Source organism: Penicillium cosmopolitanum, assembly GCF_028827165.1.
Source record: "Penicillium cosmopolitanum strain IBT 29677 chromosome Unknown utg000012l:1.0-3308103.0:1.0-3310761.0, whole genome shotgun sequence".
In the NCBI taxonomy this organism is placed as follows: Eukaryota; Fungi; Ascomycota; class Eurotiomycetes; order Eurotiales; family Aspergillaceae; genus Penicillium; species Penicillium cosmopolitanum.
The window spans coordinates 1550038-1567265 of record NW_026622682.1 but is presented as its reverse complement, the minus strand read 5'-3'; the positions used below and the strand labels follow the sequence as shown (position 1 = coordinate 1567265).

The following is a 17228-nucleotide window of genomic DNA, read 5'->3' as shown; positions in this document are numbered from 1 at the left end:
TGGTAAAGAGTACCGACTTTGAATTCAATTCAAGGTCTCAAGTATATAAGTTTAGACCAATGCATTCTAATACAACGAGCAAATGGAAAACCCTGCCTACTCCTCAGTCAAGCTCAAATTAGATAGTCTTTTGCGATCGATTCTCTTAGTAGTTTGAGAAAGCTTCGGGGATAAATCAGGTTATTTCTCTTTCCAAAAGGAGTTACCACATACTGTATGTAAAATTTTCTCTCTTTCTCCAAAGCTGTGATAGAATCTTCATTAATTCCATACAACGATCGATAGAGATTTACACACGTATGCAATAATAGAAAGCCCAATCAAAGGTTTCTCGCGTCTGCCTTCTGTATTCCTTCTCCGACCATTGTCTGCTTCATCTTTCTAGACTATATCGTTTATATTAAGCTTTCAAATAGGGAATGACTAAAATCCTGGGTGTTTGAACTCCCAGGTCAGTACTATAGCCGTCTAGGGGTTGACTCGGACAAGTTTTCATCTCGTGCCCGGAGCAGATCACGGACATCTTCCGATAACAGTTCTTCTTCTCTCCTAAAGCCCCTGTCATAAGTGGATCAGTCGTCATAATGGAGTCCATTGGCGCATGCTACGGTAGGTCAACTTTCTTCCCGGTTATATACCTTAGAAAAGCTGTGATCGACACGAAAAGCCTGTGCGCAAAACGTTCCACCGTCATTTTGCCTATTTGGATTAAACTTCTATCGTTCATTCTGTAAAGCTTTTGACTTTTCAGTGGCTTAGATCTTAGATTCTTCCTGTTTCAGAGGGATATAAATTATGGGGCCCTCAGGACTAACCCACCCCCTTTTTGCATCGAGACATGAAACACTCCCTTTCTCCACCCCAATATACTATGCCGATCAGTAGCATGTTCCGGTAGTTAACTAAGTTTTGACAACAGGCCGTTGTCTCAGTCCAATATTTTAAGGTTCTGAAGGAAGCCATCATTTCTTGCTCGATCCTACTAAAAGATGCCTCCAATCTAGATTTAAGACCACCCTGTCCAAGCACACTTCGAACGCCCATCACTCTTCTTAGGCCATTACCCACAATGCTACCAATTACTTCGGTTCTCGCCTTATCAACAGCCGTGACCGCTTTCGTTCATCCTGGGGCACTTCATACCGCCCAAGACTTTGAACGCATCAACACCCATGTGGCCAACGCCGACGAGCCATGGAACACGACCTGGACATTATTGACAGCAAGCTCATACGCACAGGCGTCGTACCAGCCCACACCGCAGGAGATTGTCTATCGCGGTGCTAATGGCGTGGATTCCGAAAATTACCAATATCTCTACCGTGATGCTGCAGCCGCCTATCAGCTCGCGCTCCGCTGGAAAATCTCGAATGACACAACCTTTGCGGACGCAGCCGTCAACATCCTCAGCTCTTGGGCAGCGACATTGACATCTATTGGCGGAACCAGCGACAAGTTTCTTGCTTCCGGCCTATATGGGTACGAGATGGCCAATGCCGCCGAACTGATGTCGGATTACTCTGGTTGGAATAGTGATAACAAAACCGCGACGGGAACCATGCTGGCCAATGTGTTCGCGCCCATGAACAATCTCTTCCTAGAGGACCATAATGGCCAGGATTACTACCATTACTGGGCCAATTGGGATCTGTGCAATCTTGCCTCCTTGATCGCAATTGGGATTTTCACCGATAATGAAACCATGTATAAGAATGCTGTGAACTATGTTCGGACGGGCCCTTCAAATGGCGCCTTGCCTGTATTCGCGATCGCCAACTATACTGAGTCGGGATCCAGCAAGATTTTGACACAGGGCCAGGAAGCAGGCCGGGATCAGGGTCACTCTACGCTGGATGCCGTGCTTCTTGGGGTTGTTGCACAACAAGCATACAACCAAGGTGATGATCTGTTTGCGGAGTACAGCAATGAAATCCTCAATGCGTGAGTTTAGTCCCATTTATCCCCGAGGCCCTCCATGTCTGCTTATACTAATATATCGAGACAGTGCCGAGTATATCGGGAAGTATAACGTCGGTCAAGATGTTCCATACACTGCGTACAACAGTTACCAGGGCAATCAGACTGTTATTTCGAACAACTCACGTGGAACTGTTCGTCCCGGATTTGAGCTGTTGTCGGCGCATTATGGACAGTTGAAGGGATTGGATTCGTCGTGGACTAACGCCTATCGAGACTGGGTGAATGTTAACTCTACAAGTGGCGTGGAAGGTGGAGGCGGAAACTATGGAACAACATCCGGTGGATTCGATGGACTTGGTTTTGGCACTTTGTTGTATCGTATTTCCTAGATCATGATAAATCTCATCTGCTGGGCAGATGATTTTGTTTGTATTGATCAACATCAATGGCGGGAATAAATAGCTTGAAGCCACTCCAGTTGATACCAAATCCAGCGGTCTCGAAGAAGCTTGACAATTCGTGAATCATAATTTTCATTGAGGGCAAAATGGTATCCTAAATGCATTGCAGAACAAGATCGATGATGGAAAAGAACGCATCTCGGTCCGTGCCTGAGTTGGGGCCAAGACCAAGGCCGACAACCAGAAGTCGCTTTTCGGCGGGAGATTTTGTGGCAATTGCAGTGGCAATTTGACGAGCAACCAGCTGGCCGATTGTATCCTGGCCAGGCGCATGACCACCCAGAAGAGACGTTGCTGTCAACCCGCTGAGGGGCAATAGGCTGTCATCCGTGCCCTCGGAGATAGTGTGCATGCCATCGGTACCCGGATTTGAGTTTCCAAGAGGCACATGTAACTTTTCTCAGGTCAGCAGGATTCTTAAGCGAAGATTTCATCAAGACATACCCAATGTGCGAGTCGGCCTTGTTGCGAGATGGTGACCATGATTTTATCGCTAAAGCTCATAACCATGACATCTGTCTTGACGCCATCCACCAGGCCCGCTGCTTGCTTTGTAGCTGCTGGGAATGGCAGATTCAAGTTCAGCGATTGCTGCAATACATCGTCCAAAGTCGCCATGATTGATGTTGGTACAGCCGAGTGTTTGCATTGCGGCAGCCGCATGTTGATGTTGAAGGGCGGTCAGCAGATCCCCACAATAGATTGCGGGCAGAATACACACCGCCCCCGAAATGTCCGACATTTTTTTTCTCCCGCGTTCAACTCGGCGACTGAACAATTCAAGCTTCTTGGTTTTTCTGCATCTGTTGAGAGGCAGGATCTTTCAAGATGCCCAAATTCGTCCCCCGTCAGCGAAAGCAAAAGCACCGGCGCCAGGAGCCCACTGATTCGGTCGACACCAACGCTGCGGAGCTAGCGCCCGTCTCAAAAGATGAAAAAGAGGCTCGGAGACAGAAGCTGCGTGACGAGCTTCGAGATCAGCATACCAATGTCTCGTCAAAGAAGCAGAAGCGCTTAGATAAGTATATTGTGCGTGCAGCAGCCAAGGGATTTATAGGCGAGGTGCTAACATCACACTCAGGATAACAAACTCAAGAAAGAAGAGAACATCGAACTCCTCAAGAAACTCGCCCAGTCGAAATCCGATAACAGCGGTCTGCAAAGCTTCAGAGATCTGGGTGGTAAGCGGAAGCGTCAAGAGCACGAGGGCGTCACCGAACCTGTTGTTGCAGTGCAACCACGGAAAAACACCGCCGCTCAAGATCAATCGGGATACGAGACAGACGATTCTGATCGCGACCTGAAAGCATCCGACCCTGCTACGGATCCCGAGCAGGCCCCCAAAACCCCAGGCACCTGTTGGAAGCGGACTGAAACGTCCTCTCGAACTCGGACCTGACGGCTTCCCAATCCTCAAAAAGCGGAAGCGCGCTTCTAAGCCCGCCCCGAAGCTGGCCAGTGTGCAGGAACCTTCTTGGGAGGGATTCGGGTCAGGCGAGGAGGATTCGGCTGAGGAAGATGAAGATGCGGAGGATTCCGATGACTCGGGAAGCGACATTGAGGACGACTCGGAGGGTGAGGATGAGGATGAGGATGAGGATGACTCTTCTGAAGGCTCCTCCGAGGGAACTTCGGACGAGGACGAGGACGAGGACGAAGAAGACTCGGAGGATGAGAGTGAGGATGTTCCCCGCAAAATTAAACCAAGACAGTCCGCCTTCAAATCTTGGGCTACGCAACAAATCAACGAAGCCATAGGCTTCAAACCAGAGGAACCTACGATCAACGATTATGCACAGCAGCAGGCATTTGCTCCTACCAGTAAGGAAGCAAAGAACACTGTCTATGAGGAAGAGCCCCTTCCAGAGGAACTCAAAGTCACCAAGGGTGACCCCTATCGCAAGGCTTTCAGCGTCCCCGTTGATCGCTCTGAAGAGATTCAAAATGCGCGTATGGGTCTTCCAGTTGTTGGCGAAGAACAGAAAATCATGGAGGCAATCCACAACAACTCAACCATCGTTATCTGGGGTGCTACTGGTAGCGGAAAAACGACTCAACTGCCTCAATTCCTATTTGAATCCGGATACGGCAATCCGAATAGTCCCAATCCCGGCTTAATCGGCATCACTCAACCTCGCCGAGTCGCCGCCGTGAGTATGGCGAACCGTGTGGCCCAGGAACTTGGCCAGTATTCCGATCAAGTTTCCTATCAAATTCGATTCGAATCCACGACTTCCAAGAAGACCGCCATCAAGTTCATGACTGATGGTATTCTTCTTCGCGAGATTGCAGATGATTTTTCACTCCGCAAGTATTCCGTCATCATCATCGATGAGGCGCACGAGCGGAGTGTCAATACCGACATTCTCATCGGAATGGTCAGTCGTATCGTGGACTTGCGCAAGTCGCTGATGGCAGAAGATCCGACAGTCACTCCGCTGAAGATCGTCATCATGTCTGCTACTCTGCGTATTTCTGATTTCACACAAAATGCAGCCCTTTTCCGACAAGGACCACCTCCATTGGTTCAGGCAGAGGGCCGCCAGTACCCAGTTACTACCCACTTTTCCCGTCGCACGCACCGTGATTACGTCGAAGAAGCATTCCGCAAGGTCTCGCGAGGTCACCGCAAGCTGCCACCCGGTGGAATGCTTGTGTTTTTGACTGGACAAAACGAGATCCGGCAGCTCTCCAAGCAGCTGAAACAGGCATTCAGGCCTACACAGCGAGCGGACACGACCCAGGCACGGGTGCAGATTACAGCGAACGATGCACCTCTAGAAGCAGAGGATCTAGAACTGGGTGGCACAGAGATGGATAATGCCGGCGATGACGATGAAAGTGATGTGGAAATTACCGGCTTGGACGAGCCAGAAGATGAAGATGAAGGCTTCGACTTGGGCGAGGATGCCATGGATTCATCCACACGCGTCCATGTTCTGCCCCTATATTCGCAGCTTCCCACAAAGGAGCAAATGAAGGTCTTCGAAGCACCACCAGAGGACTCTCGACTCATCATTTTGGCTACCAATGTTGCCGAAACTTCTCTGACTATCCCTGGAATCAAGTACGTCTTCGACTGCGGTCGTTCAAAGGAGAAACAGTACGATCTCTTTACCGGTGTTCAGAGCTTCCAGATCGGATGGATCAGTAAGGCCAGTGCGAATCAAAGAGCCGGTCGAGCCGGTCGTACTGGACCGGGCCATTGCTACCGGATGTACTCGTCGGCTGTCTTCGAAAACGATTTCGATGAGTACACCGACCCAGAGATCCTTCGCACTCCCATCGAAGGCGTCGTTCTTCAAATGAAGAGCATGGGCCTACACAACGTCATCAACTTCCCCTTCCCCACCCCTCCAAGTCGCCAGGGTCTCGCCAAGGCAGAGAAGCTACTGAAGCACCTCGGTGCCCTCTCTGCCGAAGGCCAGGTCACGCAAATTGGTCGCCGTCTATCTACCTACCCCCTCTCCCCTCGATTCGGCAAGATGCTCTACATCGGACACCAGCATGGCTGCATGCCCTACGTTATTGCACTAGTCGCTGCGCTGGCCGTTGGCGATCTCTTCATTACAGAAAACCAAGTGAACCCGATCGACACCCAGCCGCAGAAAAAGAAGAATGATGACAGCGATAGTGACAGCGACGAGGATGACAGAAAGGTATACACCAACGCAGACCGACTCGAAGACACAGAGCGCGAGCAAAAAGCAAAAGACTACGCCCGCGTACACCGTCTCCTAAGCAAACACGACGAAACCTCCGACGCACTCAAATCCCTCTCAGCAATCTGCGCCTACGCCTACGCCTCAGACGGCGAAGCCTTCAGCGAACAGATGTTCCTCCGCGCCAAGGCCTTCAAGGAAGCAACTCAGCTCCGCCGCCAATTAACCGACATCGTACGATCCAATAACCCAGGTCTAATCGGCGCCTACGAAGCACGACTCCCCGAACCATCTACCAAGCAAATCAAGGCTCTGAAACAAATCGTCACAGCAGGATTCATCGATAACGTCGCTATCCGCGCTGACATGGCTCCCGTTCCACCGGAGAATCCACGCGCTCCCCGCCGCGCCATTGACGTCCCTTACCTGACCCTCTTCCGCTCGCGCGATGGTCATGCAGATGATATCTCCGAGCGAGCCGTCTACATCCATCCCACCTCGATGTTAGCGAAACTCACACCCAAAGAAATGCCGCAGTATATCATATTCTCGCATTTGCAGCAATCTTCTGCATCGCTGGTCTCGGATCAAGTTCCTAAGATTAGAATGTTTCCCCTAGTCGTCCCGAGTGGGCCGCAACTTGCTGCTATTGCGCATGATACGCCGCTTCTGCGGTATGGAAAGCCTGTTGGTAAGACGCAGGTTTTGGATGGTATTCCTGTGCGTCGCTCTGCTTGGGTTGTGCCTTCGCTGGTTGGTGATGCGGGTGGTACGGGTTGGCCTTTGCCTGCTAAGAAGGTTGTTCAGATGAAGGATCCTCGGGAGGGGTGGGTGATTGAAAAGTTTGTTGCTTGAGAATCATTCTTTTGTGGTTCTTGTTTCTTTGTATAGATGATGTTGTTTATGATATCCAATTGAGTATATTTGCATGTGTGCAATATCTATCTATCTTGCAGAGTATTAAAGATTCGTTACCAGTATTATTCAGTAGGCAGTAAGGCTTGATTTGGAAGAGCAAATTTGGCCTAGCAGAAGAGCTTCTCGGGCGGATATTTTAAGGCACTGATCCTTAGAGGTGAACCTTAGGATAGACGGGATTTCTAGGAGAATTTATATCAAGATCATTAAATAGGAAGTTATTTGAACATGTGATTACATTTATTTATTTTCTCTGAAAAGACACGCAAGAAATACAGGGTAGTAGTAGTGGTAGTAGTAAAACAAGGGAGATGAAAACAAAAAGCCTCCCAACTCCACCCCATTAGCCTGGGGTGGAGGATCATCCCATCCCAACCACGGAAAGAGACATCCCACAGGACTCTCTCCATCAAGGGATGATATGATATGATATGTGATGATATAACATGATACACAGGATAAATACCCACTTCATCTCCAACCTCTCACCAACCAAAGATCTCACCAACACTCAGCGTACTCCATCGCACACCCCCAACAGCAAAGACCATAAGGACTACATCCACAATAGCCAACACACCAGCACCCATCATGAACCGCGGGCTAAAGATACGATACAGCATAAGGTGGCGACGTAAATGGCCAGCCCACATAGTCGTAGCGAGATTAATAGTCGCCAGATAGAGGGTATGGGTAGCGACAGCCTGAGTAACATCAGAAAGAAGTCTCGTGGCCGGGTTTGCAGATTTAGCGCCCTTCGAAGAAGCAGAAGAAGCAGAAGCGTCGGCCGCAACACGGTCAGATGTTTGCAAAGGTCGTTTCCAGAGAACTGTTAACGGGACGGCAAGGGCGGCGAGAATTTGCGCGCCGAAAGTATTCAGCACGACGAAGATTGGTGTCCAAGGGTATTTGATTGTTGATAGGGGGATAAATGCAGTTTCCCACTGGATAGAGCTCGGTGTAGCCTGGTGACCTGTTTTGAAGAAGTAGAATGAACCCAGGAGGCCTAGGACGATTGGACCGATGGGCGAGTTGGAGAGGGTTAGGGCGTTTGTATCGAGGATTTCGAGGAGGGAGAGGATTTGCCAGACCAGCAGGGCGATTGCGCCTTGGCCCATTGGTTTCTGCATGAGAATGATGGCTAGAGCGAAGTTGATGACTAGGAAGAAGAATCTCGTGCCGTACATATTTCCGAAGCCGAGGATTGTCACTGTCGTACGGGGCTTCTGCTCCTGGCCTGCGATTATGGGGGCTGGTGGGGCGTTGGGGTCTTCGGGGGGTTTGTTCACGCTGATGCTGATGCAGGGCTTTGAGTAGATGTATGCTCCTGTGCCGGCGGCGAAAGCGATGGCGAGGACGAGCTGGGCTAGGAAGACGCGGACGGTTTTGAGAGTTTCTTTGCTTACTGGGAGCCATTCGCCGTCGTCGGCACCTTCTAGCATCCAGAAGATTGATGTGATTAGGAGACCGAAGCGGAATGCGTAACTAATCCATAGAGTGGCGGCTCCTTCGTATGACTTGGAGCCGCTGTAGAACGAACGAATGACAGCGGGTAGGAAGAAGGCGACCGCAAAGGGGATTCCGAGCTGCCAAGGGGCGGAAATGGAGGATGTTGAGGAGGCGTAGTAGGTCGAGCGACAGAATGGCATTTGTTCTTCACGGCAGAGACGGGAGAAGGAGGCCAGGCGGCCGAGAATCACAAACAGAACCGAGTGGTACACGCCCAGGACGCGGTCGGTGGTTGTCTTCTGGCGCATCGATGAAATGCCAGCACAGACGCCGAACGTGGTGAGGAAGAATAGAAGAATTTCATCTTCCCAGATGGTATAGGAGTTTGAGGCGAATCCGACGGACTGAGAAACAGTGAAGAATACTGCGAGCCACCCCCACATACCATTCGGCAGGGGGATGGTCAAGTTCGCGGGCTTCTTGACCATTACAACCGCAGAACCTGCCATGCTTCCCACCGCAGCAAGGAAAACAGACAGATCGATTGTCGACATCTCGGTAAATCCGAAAAGTGACAAGACACTGCCAACAGCAGCACCCGCTCCGGATCCAACGCCAACAAACGACAGCAGCTGAGAAGAAAGCTCAGTCCGGTCGTTTCTCATTCCGCGAGCGTACAAAACCAAAAGAGCAATGCCTCCAAAGAGAAGCGCAACACCTTGAATCATACTCGGAACATCGAAGGTCGTCCAAAGCCCACGGCAAACATCCAAGGTATGGCGCTGGTATTTGCGATATAGCTCGTAACTAGAACGAACAGCAGCAGACTTAGACGTAAAGCTCTTCGAGCTAGACTTCCACTCGGCCTCAGCCGCAGACCAAAGCGAGAACGACTCCTCGTCATCAGCACCGCCACGGGAAATTTCGTACGCAGCTTGATACCTCTTGATCTGCGCCGCGGTAAGGCGACTCACAGTAGCCAGGTTGGCCCAGTCATTTCCCTTCGGGCCAGCGAAGGCCTCTTCAATGGGGGAGCCGAGGTTATTGAACGGAATGGGAATTCCAAGCATCAGAGACAGCGTGGGGACAAGATCAATCTGCGGAATTGGACGTTCCTTCGCATTCTTAGGTGGCAGCAGGCTTTCACTGCTTGTGCGACCAAAAGTGCCACGCTTGGAGTACATCCACAAAGCGGCCTCGACCTCATCATCTGATTCGCCGCCGTGGTCGCCCTTGATATCCATTCCATGATCACCCATCACAACGAGAAGAGTATCGTCGTCGAGGGCGGCAATGATGTCACGAATGACACGGTCCATCTCTTGCAACTTGCTCGCCATGGCGGCATGGTTCGGTCCGTATCTGTGGCCAGCGTGATCAACACCAAGATAATGACCGAAGATCACATCCCACTTGGACTTGTTCTCCGGGCGAAGGAGCGGGAACAGATGCTCGTTAACGCCATTATCAACAGTGTGCAGGTCCCAGACGTTGAATGAATCAAACGGGCGAGTCAGATTTGCGTCAAAATATCCCGGATACAGAGCCTGCCAGGTATCGTCTCCGAGCTGGACTAGAGTCTTTCCAGCAGTGTGCAACTGAGCAACCAGGTTGTCTTCGTCGATGGCGGTGCCAGCGAAGTTAGAGCCAGCATCAACGAATGTGGGCAGAGTTCCGGTCGTCAGGCCCTTCAATCGTTGCAGAGTTGCGGTGGGTGCATCGGCGATGAATGGAAGCAGGAATGCGTTCGCGGGGCTGTTGATGGAGGTTTCGTAGAGCACGGGGATATTGTCGTGGAAAAGGTGAGCCGTTTCACTCTCCTCCTTGGGCACAAATGGTACAGTGAAGTCGTATCGAAGAGCATCGATGATAATGACAACGGCTTTATCAAAAGACTTCTGGTGCCAACATCCGTTCGCTTGCTGGTTTGATGGTGCTGGTGCGTGTTGGGAGCCCGAGGTGATATCGAATGGAAGCTCCTGGCACGAGGATTTATTGTCGAGAACCATGCGCGTGAGGAGGAAGCCCTTTGTGAAGAAGTAAATTCCGGCAATGTGAAGTAATCTGCAAGAGCCACCACAGTCAGTCTTGAGTGTCTCTCTTTGGACGTCACTTATGCGGCGAGCAGACATCCGAATTCCGGGGTCTCTTAGACTCACAATATCCAGGTAAGCACTCCCATCACGCCAAAGTGCTTAGTCTTGAACTCATTCTCTAATTCGCGTGCTTTTTGTTCCTGAATGGCCGATTGTTTAGACTGTTCTGCGGCACGGACGTTGATCTGGTCGCTGTTGGGAGCTGAGCTGCCCAGGGGACCTTTTTGAGATTTCGATGCCATTTTTAGAACCACCGTATGTGAATTTTGTATTCGCGGGAGCTGTCGTGTCGAAATTCCGAATGCCGACGGCGCGGTGCCAGGTGGTAGGAGGGCGCAATCCGAGTCGTCGGGGGAGGGGTACTTGAATGCGAAAGTTGCGCGAGGATAGGGAAGCCGAATTCAAGCACGAATCGAGGCAATTGACTCGCTTCCAGCAGAGCTCGAGGGGAGAGAGTCGAGCCGAGCGGGAAACTGATCTGAGTGAGGCGGGTGGTGAAAAGGTGGCCCCCTGTCTGTGCTCTTCAGGGTGAGCGGCTTCCCTTGAGGAGATCAAAAGCTGCACATCGCCTCTGCGAATGGAGACAAAGAAAGAAGAGATCCAAAGGAGTGTGGTGTAGTAAAGTAGTTCGGAAATGGAAATTTGGACTTGACGTTGCGGAAAGCGGCGGGTTGGAGAGAGCTTTGGCTTTGGGTGGTGGTCAGCATTCCTGATTGGCTGCAGGGCGGGTCGCACACAAGATTTGTTTAGATGCACACTACGTCTCGGATTGATACATTGGCAAAGTAGATAGTGGAGAATATAAAGTACAGAGTAAAATAAAATAAGAACATATTTGCATGTCAAGTGCAATAAATTGCAGATTTGCCTAGGAAGATAGGAGGACTAAGTACATACATTATCCAGCTGCCGGGGAAAAGCGCCTAGAGACGCAGAAGAAAGTAAGGAGGTAGAAGACAAGCCCAAAAAAGAAAACAAAATAAAGGCTGCCTAAAAAAGGGAGTGAAGAAGAGAAATAGAATATGGAACAGAAAGAGAAACACGTTTGTCAAACATCTTTCAGACCCTAGGAACGTGGCAGGGTAGAAATGAACATGGAAGACCACGAGGGAAAAAATGATAAAGAAACGCCAGAGATAAAGTTCAGAAAATCGGCAGTCCCTCGCTATACACAATCCAGATTTGGCAGATCTCCAGAGAAGAGGGTACTAAGCCCTTGGAAGGGGCCAGAGGTGGTCCCCGGACTCAAAGGGCGAGTGGCTCGTCTGGAGAAAAGCCAAGCAAAATAAGAGCGGTTCGACGGTATGTGCATGCCACGGGTGTGACAGGATGGGTGGGAAACAGAGAAATAGGTATATGTGAAGGCAAGAAGAGAGAGAAAGTCGCCAAGGTGCTCGTCATGCTTTTGGGAAGTCGTGGAAGAAAAAGGATGCTGGGTGGAAGGAGCGGTCTGGTGGATCACGGCTTAGGTAGCAGGTTGATTATTGAGCCCGTGATCGGTTTAGGAGTAGCTCTTCATATCCTCCTTCTCCTTCAAGCCACCCATCCGCTCGATATCGAGGGAGTGGAATCGACCATAGTCGGTGGTTTGGTATGGTGGCAGCTCCTCGTTGCAGGGCTCGAGGCCGTAGCTGCCGTGTTCACTGATGCGGACCACGACCATCTTAGATGATCGCTTACCGGAGGCATCCTCCTCTTCGGGGAAGGTGATGCGAATCTCGGGTACCGGGCTGGGTGGGGGACTGGACGAGTTGTCCATGAGGCTGCGCTTCTCGTCACAGACCATCACGGAGTCAGTCCTGTTGGTAGTGATTGTCATGCCACGGTTGTGGGTTGGGACCTGGCCATTGTGTACGGGGAGAACGGATTGTTTCATCGCCTGGCGCTTGCGGCGGAGGACGAGAAGACCGGCAACGAGAGCGAGGGCGAGCAAGACGAGAACCAGGAGAGAAATGAGGAGGTCGACCATGGGGGTGGAAAGGCCACCGTTGCTGCTGTCATCACCGCGAGTGACAAGGCGGGGAAGAATATTGATCATGTTGGCGGTCGCGTTATTGAGATGTTTGTCGAATTGGCTGTCGAAGTAGTGGTGTCGATGGATTGATAGTCGACTGTGTTGATAGTATCGCGTCTCGGTTGGGTGGGGAAAACAGAGATCGACAATGTTAAATTCCAAAGAGTGTCACGGATGAGATCCGGGGCTGGGGCTGAAGCAAGTCGTAGGAATGAATTGTTTCGAATACAGAGTGGTGGAGGGTCGAGGCCTCGAAAGAATGGCAGAGTCGGAGAAAGGTAAGGATAGGCGTGAAGTGGGAAAAGAATGGATCGCAGGGCGTGCAGCTGAAAGAGTGAAGCCGACACCTGCTGGAATGGAAGGATAGACGAGGGAGAGAGAGGGTGAGAGAGGATGAGAGGGAGAGAGGAGGTTTGGAGAATGGAGAATGAAGGGAAAACAGGGGCAGGCCAGGAGGGAAAAGAGGGCAGTGCCTAGTGCAACGCCAGGGCTCCGCTTTGACGTCCAGAACTCGTTGGCCAGCGCCTCGCCCTTTATTTTTGGGGCCAACAAGCTGACCCCAGCACTGAATAGGTTAGGCTTTACCTGCTGGTGCGTAAACCTGTCGTCAATGGCCAATGACCATCCTGTGCCTGGCAGTTAGCTGGTGGTTAGCTGGCCGACGGCGCGACAGGATGCGATGGGATTGGATGAAAAAAGGGGTGACTCCACCAAAACAAACTAACCTAACCCCGTTGGTGATGGTTCCCCTGAGGGCACATGCTTACTGTCCACGCACATTTCACATTGCCTAGCTCGTGTGCCTGTAGGCCTGAGGTAGCCAGATCCCTAGATAGTCATGACCTTGGAAGGCATGTATGTCTCATTCACAAACCTTGACTTTGTTTACTTTTTACTGCTTCAATCGGTGTTTGTTGACATGGGTAGCCAAGGAGAATATTAAATTCATGCATGTATCACTACTTCATTAGAGTGGTGAGACAAGGACTCGAGTCAAGATGTCAATCAACAAGTCCACTGGCTTATAGTAGTAGTACTAGTAGTATCTCCAGAATTCGGAGCATACTCCGACCTTCAGCAAGTGAGAACTTGTAGGATAGGTAGGTGCATGTTGAACAGAGTGTTCATCGCGCCCGGTCACAGTGTCAAGTAGAAGCCAGTCATTTACCTAGGTAGTCATATGTCAATTTTTACAATTTTTACCTTGGTATGGCTTCTTTTTCCATGGTTTATTGCCTTTGGTTATTGTTGTTTTTCCAAAGGCAATAAACCATGGAAAAAGCAGCCATACAAAGGCAAAAATTGACATATCATTAATCAGGATATAAATATCTATATATACTTGCTGGTAGCTTGGTCATTATCAATCCTTTTGTAGCTGCTTGTGCTTCCAAAATTGATGTCCATGGTAAACTTCAAGTTGAAGACCTCCAGGGCTCCGTCAACTTAGAATCATTGCTCATGTACTACTCGCTAGCAGATATATATGTTTCCGCCTCCAGACCAACCCCAAGGAATTGGAACCTTCCAAGCCCACCAGGGCCATTGGAGCCTTGGAAATATTCTAGTAGTATTTATGTGCGACCCTGTGGTAAGCGATTACCAAGATATATAGTCATGGTAGCAGGATTACTACCGTGGTCTAGGTAGTAGCCCTGGCGTATATCATACTCGAGAATATCCCCCGATCCGACACGAGTTTGCACGATGACCAACCATGGAACATCGGATATATTCTATTCAATCGTAAAAAGGCCGGACTGATTCAAAGATGACCTGGCAAGGTGGATCCTCCGATAGAGTTCTCGTGTACGGATGCACGCAGCAGCATGTGCAGGCTCCAAGTCAACCAGGATGTGTTCCTGGCAGTAGCCTGAATTATGTATTTTGTCCGTGGCCTGCTTTTTTTTTTTGCATGCTACTTCAAAGTTGAAACAGATAAAGTTGGGGTTGGGCTAAAGTGAGTCAGAGGTGAACTTATCCAACTGAGTAGGTCAGTGCCCAGAACCACAACAACCTAGCAGAGGTGGCCTGACAAGGACAATCTGGGCAGTTTATAACGAACGGCGCCAATTTCTAAACACGCCGGACCAAACATCAAACATCTAAGCTTTTTACTCGGACACTAAAATACTCACCACCATCTCATTAGACTCGAGACAGACAGACCTTTTGCAAACTACTACGTATACATACCAACACCCCCAACACCCCCAACCCATCAGACCTCAGTAGCACTAGCCACCGAATAACTGACCAACCTACCCAACATCTATCTCATCCTAAACTTCCCAATAAATCTCCAAAGCCAGATAAATCAGACCACCCCCTCATCCCAACACCACGAACTGTCAAAAAAAGAAAGAGAAAAAAAACCTGCTTATCGCCAAGACTCGACACTCGCGATCGCAAACACAACCAGCCCTTGACACTTTGTAAACCGCACTGCGCCAAACAGCGTGGCTCGTCCCATCATGTACAGCACACAGACACAGACATTGTAGCCAGACACTTACGAGTAGTACATACGAGTAGAAATAGCGGTGCAGACACCTGGGCAGATGGGGCGCCGCGACCCCTCATTAAGTACCGAGTATGCCTAGGTGTATTTATAAATGCGGTGAATTGTTGAATCTGATACATCAGATCACGACACGACCACGATCGAATCAACTCCCCCTCCCACTCCTACCATTCAGTGCAGCAAAAATCCCCCAACCAAACCAAAAAAAGAAAAGAAAAAGAAATAGCTGTCCATTTTCCCAGAATTCTGATCCCGGTCCTGGTGCTGGCCAGACTTTACTTTTGCACTGTACATCAAAATGTACGTATCTTCTACGTAGTTAAACGTCGGGGAAATTCTTCTTTCGGTACATGTCTACGTGGTCCACCGCACCACACCGCACCGAACCGCACCGCACCACTCGCTTTGACGAAAGAGCGGTCGTGCTGGTCAGGCTTGCATCTGGCCTCCACCTTCCTGCGGCGGCAATCGGGATATTGTACATACAGTAGAATGCAAGGCAGAGAATAAAGGAAAAGAGGTTTGAAGATCACTGCAGTTCATAGTTACTACTCGCCCGTACATACATATATCGATGCTAGTAACTAACTAACTATGGAATACTTTGTATAGTCGTTATGTTATCCGTGCCCCTCAGCCTAAGATCCGGGGAAATCGAAGAATTCCTGTGAGTGGTAGGATGCCCATGTCCATGCCCAGGCTAGACTAGACTACTGGAGACTGGAGACACTTGGACTGTGTGACTTTTGTGCAAGGATCCGCAGGTCCGGATCCTTGCTCCTGCTGCGGTTGTATGACCGTGGGTTTGGTTTGATTTGATTTGATTTGATTTAGGTTGGGTTGGGTTCCATGTCTCGGTCTCTTTTCAATCTTGTCGGGGCCGCGGTGTTTCTACATACTACATAGTACGATAGTTCTACTGGAGCTGGGGATGGTCTTGACGCGTCGCTTGTTTCCGATTTACTGTACTGTACTGTACTGTACTGTACTGTACTGTAGTAGGAAATATTATATCTCTCCTTCTCTCCTCTCCAATCCACCGCCGTTGAGAAAGATAAGCTATAAGCAGGCTGTGAGTTCGGGCGGATGAGCTCGGACATGCCTATTCTGGCTGGTCCAAGTAATTCTTCCGAGCCGAAGAGGGGTGAAGTGGAGTGGACTGGAGTGCAGTGGCGTCTTGCGGGGCGTAGGGTAGGTATCCCAGGTATCCCAGATGGATCCAAGGATCAGTGTGACGATATCGAAGCAAGGGGCTGGCCTAGTCGATGGAACATTTTACTAGCTCAGTTGCTCCCGGCCCTAAAGAGCGGCCGCGGCGCAGCGTCAAACCGGGCAACTGAGCACACTATTTGTGAGACAAGTGAGGATGAAGGACTCAGACTATACTCTACCCAGGGTTATATTTCTTTTCTACTAGTATTTTCGAGGAAGTCAGTTTCTGGGGACTGAAACTATTGCTATTGCTAGACCGGGCTGGCACCTTCTAGGGATGAGAACTGCCGGAGTAGATCATTTTACAACAAGCCTGGCGTCGATCCATGAGTCAATCAATGTAAATCAGCCCTGCCCTGCCCTACCCTGTCTCTACCCATTGAGTTCTTGACCGGAAAAAGCAGCTCCGCCAACGACAGCAGGCGAAAGGCCTGGAATGGCAGGCAATCCACAGTTCAGAAGGTGGCGGTCCTTGGCTTGAGAATGGGGTAGCGAGAGAAAAGAGGAATAATCTATTATTATAATAATTAAATGTAGTAGTAGTAGTAGTGCTCCGTAGCTGTCAAATGCTAAATGTTCCGTTCCGCCCTTAACCGGATCGGATCGGACAGAATCCAGACCAGACCCAGGGAATACGAGTACATAAGGGAGACCCGTTCAATAAACTCATGGGGTTAGATGTCAGGTCAAAGTCAACAAGACCAAGACCAAAAACAAGAACTCGAACAAGCTTGAATAATGTACTCCGTACCTTGCTCGGACTCCAGCTAGGGCCGTGACCAAGTGGGCCCCCCCCTGATCGGATCGGACTGGTTAAACTCTTGTAGCAATGCGCGACCCGGTTGATCGCTCTGATTTTGGGTTCCACCCCTCGCGTAGGTGCAATAGTAGCAGTAGCATACTTAATAATATTACTGGTGAGCTACTAGGACGGGTATACTGTAATAGGTAGACCAATATGGACGCTGCTGA

At 50.0% G+C, this 17228-nt stretch overlaps 5 protein-coding genes across 5 annotated transcripts; 2 read left to right on the top strand and 3 right to left on the bottom strand.

The window, feature by feature from the left end:
* Window positions 1-886: 886 nt before the first annotated feature.
* On the top strand, window positions 887-2309 carry N7509_013323 (uncharacterized protein; the record flags this gene model as incomplete). Its single annotated transcript, XM_056637960.1, has 3 exons — window positions 887-894; window positions 1057-1941; window positions 2006-2309. The coding sequence occupies 3 exons, from the start codon at window positions 887-889 to the stop codon at window positions 2307-2309; spliced, it is 1197 nt and encodes a 398-aa protein (XP_056481467.1).
* A 166-nt stretch (window positions 2310-2475) lies between these two features.
* On the bottom strand, window positions 2476-2999 carry N7509_013322 (uncharacterized protein; the record flags this gene model as incomplete). The annotated part of the gene is made up of 2 exons (XM_056637959.1): window positions 2476-2775; window positions 2826-2999. The coding sequence occupies 2 exons, from the start codon at window positions 2997-2999 to the stop codon at window positions 2476-2478; spliced, it is 474 nt and encodes a 157-aa protein (XP_056481466.1).
* A 210-nt stretch (window positions 3000-3209) lies between these two features.
* Window positions 3210-6898, top strand: N7509_013321 (ATP-dependent RNA helicase ECM16; the record flags this gene model as incomplete). The annotated part of the gene is made up of 3 exons (XM_056637958.1): window positions 3210-3410; window positions 3463-3758; window positions 3841-6898. The coding sequence occupies 3 exons, from the start codon at window positions 3210-3212 to the stop codon at window positions 6896-6898; spliced, it is 3555 nt and encodes a 1184-aa protein (XP_056481465.1).
* A 548-nt stretch (window positions 6899-7446) lies between these two features.
* Window positions 7447-10748, bottom strand: N7509_013320 (mannose-ethanolamine phosphotransferase GPI13; the record flags this gene model as incomplete). Its single annotated transcript, XM_056637957.1, has 2 exons — window positions 7447-10474; window positions 10570-10748. The coding sequence occupies 2 exons, from the start codon at window positions 10746-10748 to the stop codon at window positions 7447-7449; spliced, it is 3207 nt and encodes a 1068-aa protein (XP_056481464.1).
* Window positions 10749-12007: 1259 nt separating this feature from the next.
* N7509_013319 (uncharacterized protein) lies at window positions 12008-12544 on the bottom strand (the record flags this gene model as incomplete). Its single annotated transcript, XM_056637956.1, has 1 exon — window positions 12008-12544. One exon carries the CDS (start codon window positions 12542-12544, stop codon window positions 12008-12010), a length of 537 nt encoding a protein of 178 aa, XP_056481463.1.
* Between the last annotated feature and the right edge of the window lie 4684 nt (window positions 12545-17228).